The sequence below is a fragment of the Astyanax mexicanus genome, chromosome 1, assembly GCF_023375975.1.
Source record: "Astyanax mexicanus isolate ESR-SI-001 chromosome 1, AstMex3_surface, whole genome shotgun sequence".
Lineage (NCBI taxonomy): Eukaryota > Metazoa > Chordata > Actinopteri > Characiformes > Acestrorhamphidae > Astyanax > Astyanax mexicanus.
The window spans coordinates 61125088-61135423 of NC_064408.1; the positions used below are offsets into that span (position 1 = coordinate 61125088).

The 10336-nt window shown below is 39.8% G+C and overlaps 1 protein-coding gene across 1 annotated transcript; it reads left to right on the plus strand.

Moving 5' to 3' along the window:
* Positions 1–631: 631 nt before the first annotated feature.
* Positions 632–5392, plus strand: si:dkeyp-51f12.2 (uncharacterized protein LOC100151460 homolog). Its single transcript, XM_049481354.1, has 2 exons — positions 632–1320; positions 3379–5392. Exons 1-2 carry the CDS (start codon positions 1037–1039, stop codon positions 3623–3625), a joined length of 531 nt encoding a protein of 176 aa, XP_049337311.1. The 5' UTR covers positions 632–1036; the 3' UTR covers positions 3626–5392.
* The last annotated feature ends 4944 nt before the right edge of the window (positions 5393–10336 follow it).

The following is a 10336-nucleotide window of genomic DNA, read 5'->3' on the forward strand; positions in this document are numbered from 1 at the left end:
CACATTCGTCAAAAAACATCTTGATGATCTGTTAAACGTGGGATAAATATTCTTTGGACTGACGTTACAAAAAGTGGAACTTTTGGAAGGTGTGTGTCCTGTTAGATCTGGCATAAAGGTAACACATAATTTCAGATAAAGAACATCATACTGGACGTAAAACATGGTGGTGGTAGTGTGATGGTCTGGGTCTGCTTTGCTGCTTCAGGGCCTGGACAACTTCCTATAAAAGATGGAACCAGGAATTCTGCTGTTTACCAGACAATCCTGAAGGAGAATGTCCAGCGCAGCCTCAAGCTCAGGCGTACTTGGGTTCTGCAGCAGAACAATGATCCAAAGCACACAAACAAGTTCACCTCTGAATGTTTGAATGTCTACATATTAAACATTTATTACTCTTTAAAACTATGTAACCGTATTTTTACGCTATTCATTTATTGGTATATCAGTGACATACATTTTTGATAATATACCAAAAATATAATTATCCCAATTCTGGGACAATATAATTTCCACACAAAAGTAGTTATGGTGACAGACCTATACTCAATCAAGATATTGATATAGTGCAGCAGTGCATGGGGGTGTAACTCTGGCACTGTGATCTGTATTGATGAGGGTCAGGCTCCTACAGTAGAGTGAGTGAATAGTGTAGAGATGCTGGGTGGGGCGGGTGCTGCACTCTGTGAGGGTGATCAGAGGGGAGTCACTCTGCTGTACTGTACTGTTCTCTTCTACATCTCTCCCACTGACTGGAGGATCCAGGGGGTTATGGCACAGAGCTGACCTGCTGCAGCCGGGCTGAGAGCTGCTGTGTTTACACAGGAGAAAGTGGAGGAAAGTGGAGAAGACGAGGAGAAAGATGCAGTCAGACCACCAGAGTGATGATGCTTCTTCAGCTCAGAACAGGAGGAGCCCTGGACCTGTTCGAACATCTCCCTCAGTCTGCTGGAGTGTTATAACAGCAGTATAGCGAGGAGACCCCCCTCTCTCTCTCTGCTCCAGTGGATGGAGTTGGTAACTGTGGAGTCTCGCCATGCCTTCTCTCCACCACGGGGCCATCTTTATCGGAGTCTTCCTCATAGTCACCGGCGGCTCCACCGCCTTCCTCACGTCCAGTCAGAACCGGCTGCAGGCGTTCAGCCTGTGCTGTGTGGTGCTGGGGGCGGTCATGCTCATCCTGGGGCTCTTCTGGGCCATGAACGGCAAGACCAACCCCGCCACCTACACCGCAGACTACACCCACGACTACAGCCACGTCCTCTTTACCCCTCCGAACGGGAACCGCTTCCCAGAGTCCCAGTCCGTCTACCTCCACAGGTAATTCCACCTCATACAGGGGGGCTTCAGCCCACTGATACCCATCACACCGTTTAAGCTTTAAACATTACCCAATTTTTTCTCTCAAAGTTACAATACAGCCGACATTGGCAAAATACATGTAAATATGCTTATATTAAGAAAAAAAAAAACTCTGTCAATGGGGTAATCTAAAATAAGCAAAATCTCAAATGAGATGATGATGCTTCTTCAGCTCAGAACAGAAGGAGCCCTGGACCTATTATTATAAGCTCATTTATTGCTTAACTTATACAAGGGAGGTTTAGTCCACTTCTACCCATTAAACTATTTAGTCTTTAAACATTTCCCACTTATTCCTCTCAAAGTTACAATACAGTTAGTGTTTGGTTTTCTAAAAAGCCCATTGGCAGAAACTAGACAAAATACATGTAAATTGATATATATATATATATATATATATATATATATATATATATATATATATATATATATATATATATATATATATATATGTACATATATGCATATAGTAAGCAAACAAATATCTGCCGAAAGTGGAGAGCAATCACAAAATCTCAAAATTAGTAATGTAAGCAAGATATGGGCACAATATACAGAATGATTTTTTTTGTTCTTATTTTGAGTTTGAGTTTCATGGCACCATTCTTTTAAACCTTTTCCAACATTAAATAGTTTTGGATTAGTTTTAAATGGCTTAAATTAAACAGGTTTACATCTCATTAAAATAAATTATTTTCCTTTTCTCTTGCAGGTACCCCAATAGATTAGCGTAAATAGTGTAAATGTGGTGCATTTCCATTTATCTTGAGCCACTGTAATTGCTTCTGTTGAAGATTTGGTTCATAATACAGGGACATTTTGGGACTTCTCTATAATGTGAAAAAAAATCTAAGTAAAGAAATGCATAATGATGCATAAGCAGATACACAGTCTCACATACACATAGCAAAATTGAATAAATCTTTGAAATTAACATTAAGGTTTCAGTGTTTATATTTGCTAAATTTCAGTGTGAAATCAAGACTGAATATAAATGTACTGTGTCCTCTTTGTCTTCTAAACATTAAAGCAATAATATAGCTAAACATAAAATCAGTACAATAAATGCATAACATTTTTATTTAAAAAAAATAGATCACATAGCCACATAATTTAGTTTGTTTTACATTAAATTATAAAATAATAATAGCACAAGGGTTTTTTGTGTTGTATAAAGCATTGTTTGTTAGCTAAATTTGCCATGTAACCCTTGTAGAACCAGAGAACCAAATTTCACACAACAAAGATCATGGCTGATTAAAACTAGGGTAAAGGAGGTAAAACAGATTTTCTGCCTAGCTAATACTTTAATGCTCTTATGATACTCTCAAATAAACATAGTGACACTGTGTATTAATGAAAAAATAAAAAAAATAAAAATTAATATCTGTAACCCAGCCCTTAGCAGTGGCCAGTTGACTGAATCTATCATGGGCTTATTAGGATAGATTTCATTCCCTGCACACACACTGACAGATCTATAGAGGATCATGCGAGTCATTACAAGCAATTATTCCTCCCTTAAAAGGATTATAATTCACTCAGTGAACAAGCAAATACAACATGACGTATGTGCTATAACTTAAGTGCTTTGAGTGTCTTTCTGAATGCTGCCTCAACAAAAGTGGCCTAGTGGTGCCCTCTAATGGTGTGAAATCTGGAAATGTAAATAGTTTGTATTTGTTCCAAGGGAGTTTCTTTTTGCTCTAAATTGTGGGGAATTAAAAGCATATAATGTCTGAAATGATAAAAGATGTCTGAAATGCTAGTTGATATTAGATTCACTGGTCAGGGAAAAACTGTATCATTGCATAGTTCTTTAAAGAGACCAGCCGTTTAAAAGGTTTATACTGTATGCGGCAGTTTCCCGGACAGGGATTTAGCCTAATAATAGACTATATTTTCCTGTTTCCTGTTGAAATTCTCCATTCAAAATGCTGCTAGTCCAAGACTAAGCTTAATTCCTGTCTGGAGAACTGCTCTTAATGTTTTGCGTGTGTTTGTGTGTTCTTAAAGAACTTTGGAAAGGCAAAGGCGAGGGATGTACAGTGAGGACTTCGACTACCCTCCAATGGAGAACACTTGCTTCAGCCCATCTGGACGAGGGCAGCCCCCTCACTGGGAGATGGACCCGCCGCCTCCCTATGAAGTAGCCATCAAAACCACATGTAGCTCCACACATCTGAGACGCAGCTACTCAGACACCCTGCTGCCTACTGAACCGCTCTTCAACCGCTCCCGTGAGATCAGCTTTGAGGTGTAAATTGATGCCCTGACCCTGCCCCTCACTGCCAGCACTGACCAGCACTGAGGAACACACCTTAACTGTCTAACCCCAAGTCTACTTACTTCTCAAGCACTTTGTGTTAGGACTACGTTTCTTTTTTATTATTATTATAAATTTCTGCTCAGTCTGACCCATTGTATTCTAATTCATGCAGTGAAAAATTTAAGTCATTAATGTCCATATCTGGATATGATTCAACCGTGTGCTTTCTGTGAGCTTGAAATTAGAAAACAAATATTTAGATTTATTTGTTTATAAAAGTATGAAATTTAATTGTAATAGAAAGTAACTTTTAACCATGAAATTACATCATCAATCTAGTTAATGCAACTAGAAGGAGTTTAAAATAAGTTTGAAGAAGTATCAGACTAAATATAGTCCTCGAACTGCACAGCCCTGTCATTGGTTGCTGGTTCAATACTCTGTAATGCCACAGCACAGCTGGCCTTGCTCTCCCTCTCTCTCTCTCTCTCTCTCTCTCTCTCTCTCTCTCTCTCTCCGTGGGTAGACTGGGACTCCCTCTCACTCCATTACTCAGTGTGATGCAAACCATTGCAGGCATCTGTTAAAAGATGTAATAAAATTGGCAGTTAGTGTTCACCTCCAAGCGCAATGAGCTGTCTAATGACATTGCATTAGTGGTAGTTCCTCTCTGCACTGGTGGCTTCATGTGATAGGAGCGTTTCATAGATGGACCATGGGAATTAGAAATGTCTGAATTGGGGAAAATGGACACAAATGGGTTTATGATCTTTGGTAATGCTCATGTTCTGAACTGTAAAAGCTACAAAGCTCTCTCCCTATGCAGCTTCTGATTAACTTCTGATTAAACAAGTTACTGAGAATATTCTAGCAATATACTTAATATACTTTATCAATTTATTTACAGATTACATCCAAAGTAGTATGCATGAGTCACAGCCTCAACTTAAATGGTTTATCAAGCACAATTGAGATTTGGTTGAGCAGTTCATGAGAGACATACAAGATGACTTCTATGGATCAGCAAACGATAATGTTCTTGCATTCGCTTGCACAGGGTGAACTAAGCACCAGCCTTACCATACTAGATTAAAAAATGTTTGGTATTGGAAAGTTTTAATAGTCTTAGTGGCAAAGCCATTTGGCACTGAGCTGAAAATGTCATCAATGTCTCAGACGGGTCAACCGAAACCTAGCAAGGTGAATGGTGGGAATGTGCAAGGTAATGAACCAGTAAATAAAAAAATAGAAAAAGAAAAAATATATACATTTTTGTTTAGAATAATACAATTTGCTGCTTTTTACCTTTTCTGGCTTTTAGTTGCATTGAACTGGTCTGCTGACATGGTGACGAGGCCCCTGCCACAGAATTGTCTTGTCTTTTCTAGAGAACTGACAGGCACTGCTTGAAACACATCAGGGCAAAAGCAATCCAATGTACAATTAGGTTTGTCAGAAATGGCTTCCCCCCTGAAGGAAATGGACTTGGAAACTCTGATTTGCGATGTAATGTAAGTGTAGACCAGTGTTTGTTAATGGAAAGCATTGCTGATCTAAAATGACCACAGTGCATTACCAGGTTTTATATTACTCTGAGGACAACATGTTTTTAGAGATTGCTTCCTCTGACTCCACCAAAGTGATATTAAAATGATGTGCCTCTATTATCAAACACACTATGCATTTCCTTTGCAGAGAATAAACAATGTGTTTGGTGCATGTAACCAAAGAATCTGTTATTGGCAGGAATTGTTTTTTTAAATAAACTAAATTCAAAACTAACATAAAATTTGAAAAAAAAAAGCTTGTGTTTTTTTTTTGTATTGTCATTCAGCGTATGTGGAGTCCCAGATAACATGTTTAATAACAAAAGTCATTAACATTGGTACAGAAGATGATCATACAAAGTAAAGCACATGCTGCACTATCTACTTATATACCACTGTGTTGGGAATTCATTAAATGGTAAGCGTGATGTGCCGAGGATTTTGCCAGGCAGCCTACAAATCTGTCCTTCAAATTAAAATGTTAACTTTGCTTCCAGCTGTTTATGAACAAGAGTAAGTGAAGTGTGTGCAAAAGTTACAAGTCATAACTTACAGTAAGGGTTACTGTAACAGATGGAGGAGCTATAACAGTTGATAGCATCTAAACAAGCACTTTCAAAAGCAATTCATGTTGTTTAATGTCCATGTTACAATTTGGAAAAAGTATTAAGTCTAGATTAGTGATGTTAATCAATTAAAAACCACTGCAGATATCTCTGCTCCTGCAGTCTTCTCATATTTATTTGTATGAGACAGCAGGATTGAAGCAGTTGAGGTAAAATAATGTGTATGGGGTGAGGTGTGTCTTTAATGGCTTGTGTATCCACATAACCCCAGATGAAGGCAGATGAATGTAGTGTAATGTAAACTATATACAGCAATACAGAGATTTCTGTGATGAGCACCTGCTAATAGTGGAGAGCACAGTGGCCACACTTTTGCCTATTCTTTTACACAAAATACTAACATTTACTGCCTGTCCTGATTCCTCTGTAGGCCCTCCTGATGTTAAATCTTGTGTTAAAAAGTAGATGTATGTCCTTTCTGAAAAGTTTGGTTACATAAGTCTTCAAGCAGGTAAACTAACTAAAGTTATTTTTTGGACTGAGCATCATGACACACTAGCTTAAATTTTATATAAGAGATTTAGAATCCTAAATGAATTCAAATCATAAATTTAGTTTTTGTAGAGTGCCGAAACAGTCTGTATATCGGGTATCAGTGCTGAAATAACATGAGTAGCTAATGTGTACAAAGAGGAATGAAAAATAAAAGACATTTTATAAGTGACAGAATATAAGTGGAAAAAGTTTAATATTAACACTGACAAATATAATAATAACAAAAAAGAAATCAACATTTGTTAAAAATATGCTGTTAAACTTTAAAATAGCTAAGTTGTGGATAAATGTTTTAACTCGTAAAAAGGTTAATTTTATAATAAGAAAGTTATAATAACTTTACATATTAAAAATGTTTAATGTAAACTTTACATTTTAAAAAGCTAGATATTATTTGAACATGCTAATTTCAATGGTACAAAAGCTCATTAAAATATTTACCATTTTACCATTTTTTTAACACTTAAAACTGATTATTATTACCGTTAATGTTTTAAAATTTAATTGCATAAAAAGTGAAAAGTTAAAGTATCAAAAATATGTATAGAAGTATCTACAACAAAAAGTTAAAAAAGAAACTAAACTAACTAAAAGCTCAGCATTGATTAAGTACTGGGACTAGATTAATATTATTTTAATGAATTTATTTGTAAAGCACTTTTTATCACACAGAATTACTCAACATAAAGTAATTTAAAAAGCATTAAGCATCAGAACACCTATAATAAGTAACGGAAACTTATTACCCCTAAAAAATATCTGATCAACTATATAAAAATGTATCAAATGAAACTTATCTACTCTATAAAAATGAGAAAACTAATGTATTAACTGTAAAAATATAAAGGAAACCTTTTTTTAACACTTAACGCTGATTATTATTACTGTTAATGTTTTAAAATCTAATTGCATAAAAAGCGAAACGCTAAATGTATCAAATATGTTTTGAAGTAACTACAAAAAAAGTTAAAGACTAAACTAAACTAACTAAAAGCTAAGCATTATATAAATACTGTGACTATATTAATATTAATATTATTTTAATTAATTTATTTGTAAAGCACTTTATCACACAAAGTAATTTTAAAAGTATTAAGCTAAAGAACACCTATAATTTGTAACGGAAACGTATTACCTGTCCCAATGTAAAGCGCAAATTGTGCCACCTATCCCAATGTAAAGCGCAAATTGTGCCACCTGTCCCGATGTAAAGCGCAAATTGTGCCACCTGTCCCAAATTGTGCCACCTGTCCCAATGTAAAGCGCAAATTGTGCCACCTGTCCCAATGTAAAGCGCAAATTGTGCCACCTGTCCCAATGTAAAGCGCAAATTGTGCCACCTGTCCCAATGTAAAGCGCAAATTGTGCCACCTGTCCCAATGTAACGCGCAAATTGTGCCACCTGTCCCAATGTAAAGCGCAAATTGTGCCACCTGTCCCAATGTAAAGCGCAAATTGTGCCACCTGTCCCAATGTAAAGCGCAAATTGTGCCACCTGTCCCAAATTGTGCCACCTGTCCCAAATTGTGCCACCTGTCCCAATGTAAAGCGCAAATTGTGCCACCTGTCCCAAATTGTGCCACCTGTCCCAATGTAAAGCGCAAATTGTGCCACCTGTCCCAAATTGTGCCACCTGTCCCAATGTAAAGCGAAAATTGTGCCACCTGTCCCAAATTGTGCCACCTGTCCCAAATTGTGCCACCTGTCCCAATGTAAAGCCCAAATTGTGCCACCTGTCCCAAATTGTGCCACCTGTCCCAAATTGTGCCACCTGTCCCAAATTGTGCCACCTGTCCCAATGTAAAGCGCAAATTGTGCCACCTGTCCCAATGTAAAGCGCAAATTGTGCCAACTTTCCCAAATTGTGCCACCTGTCCCAAATTGTGCCACCTGTCACAAATTGTGCCACCTGTCACAAATTGTGCCACCTGTCACAAATTGTGCCACCTGTCCCAATGTAAAGCGCAAATTGTGCCACCTGTCCCAATGTAAAGCGCAAATTGTGCCACCTTTCCCAAATTGTGCCACCTGTCCCAAATTGTGCCACCTGTCCCAAATTGTGCCACCTGTCCCAAATTGTGCCACCTGTCCCAATGTAAAGCGCAAATTGTGCCACCTGTCCCAATGTAAAGCGCAAATTGTGCCACCTGTCCCAAATTGTGCCACCAGTCCCAATGTAAAGCGCAAATTGTGCCACCTGTCCCAAATTGTGCCACCTGTCCCAATGTAAAGTGCAATTTGTGCCACCTGTCCCAATGTAAAGCGCAAATTGTGCCACCTGTCCCAAATTGTGCCACCTGTCCCAAATTGTGCCACCTGTCCCAATGTAAAGCACAAATTGTGCCACCTGTCCCAAATTGTAAAGCGCAAATTGTGCCACCTGTCCCAAATTGTGCCACCTGTCCCAATGTAAAGCGCAAATTGTGCCACCTGTCCCAAATTGTGCCACCTGTCCAAATGTAAAGCGCAAATTGTTCCATTTGTCCCAAATTGTGCCACCTGTCCCAAATTGTGCCACCTGTCCCAAATTGTGCCACCTGTCCCAAATTGTGCCACCTGTCCCAATGTAAAGCGCAAATTGTGCCACCTGTCCCAAATTGTGCCACCTGTCCCAAATTGTGCCACCTGTCACAAATTGTGCCACCTGTCACAAATTGTGCCACCTGTCACAAATTGTGCCACCTGTCCCAATGTAAAGCGCAAATTGTGCCACCTGTCCCAATGTAAAGCGCAAATTGTGCCACCTTTCCCAAATTGTGCCACCTGTCCCAAATTGTGCCACCTGTCCCAAATTGTGCCACCTGTCCCAAATTGTGCCACCTGTCCCAATGTAAAGCGCAAATTGTGCCACCTGTCCCAATGTAAAGCGCAAATTGTGCCACCTGTCCCAAATTGTGCCACCAGTCCCAATGTAAAGCGCAAATTGTGCCACCTGTCCCAAATTGTGCCACCTGTCCCAATGTAAAGTGCAAATTGTGCCACCTGTCCCAATGTAAAGCGCAAATTGTGCCACCTGTCCCAAATTGTGCCACCTGTCCCAAATTGTGCCACCTGTCCCAATGTAAAGCACAAATTGTGCCACCTGTCCCAAATTGTAAAGCGCAAATTGTGCCACCTGTCCCAAATTGTGCCACCTGTCCCAATGTAAAGCGCAAATTGTGCCACCTGTCCCAAATTGTGCCACCTGTCCCAAATTGTGCCACCTGTCCAAATGTAAAGCGCAAATTGTTCCATTTGTCCCAAATTGTGCCACCTGTCCCAAATTGTGCCACCTGTCCCAAATTGTGCCACCTGTCCCAATGTAAAGCGCAAATTGTGCCACCTGTCCCAAATTGTGCCACCTGTCCCAAATTGTGCCACCTGTCCCGATGTAAAGCGCAAATTGTGCCACCTGTCCCAAATTGTGCCACCTGTCCCAAATTGTGCCACCTGTCCCAATGTAAAGCGCAAATTGTGCCACCTGTCCCGATGTAAAGCGCAAACCTTTCCCAAATTGTGCCACCTGTCCCAAATTGTGCCACCTGTCCCAAATTGTGCCACCTGTCCCAAATTGTGCCACCTGTCCCAATGTAAAGCGCAAATTGTGTTTACCTGTCCCCATGTAAAGCGCAAATTGTGCCACCTGTCCCAAAGTGTGCCACCTGTCCCAAATTGTGCCACCTGTCCCGATGTAGAGAGCGCAAATTGTCACACACCTGTCCCGATGTAGAGAGCGCAAATTGTCACACACCTGTCCCGATGTAGAGAGCGCAAATTGTCACACACCTGTCCCGATGTAGAGAGCGCAAATTGTCACACACCTGTCCCGATGTAGAGCGCAACTTGTGCCACCTGTCCCGATGTAAAGCGCAAATTGTGCCACCTGTCCCAAATTTTGCCACCTGTCCCAAATTGTGCCACCTGTCCCAATGTAAAGCGCAAATTGTGCCACCTCTCCCAATGTAAAGCGCAAATTGTGCCACCTGTCCCAAATTGTGCCACCTGTCCCAAATTGTGCCACCTGTCCCAAATTGTGCCACCTGTCCCAATGTAAAGCG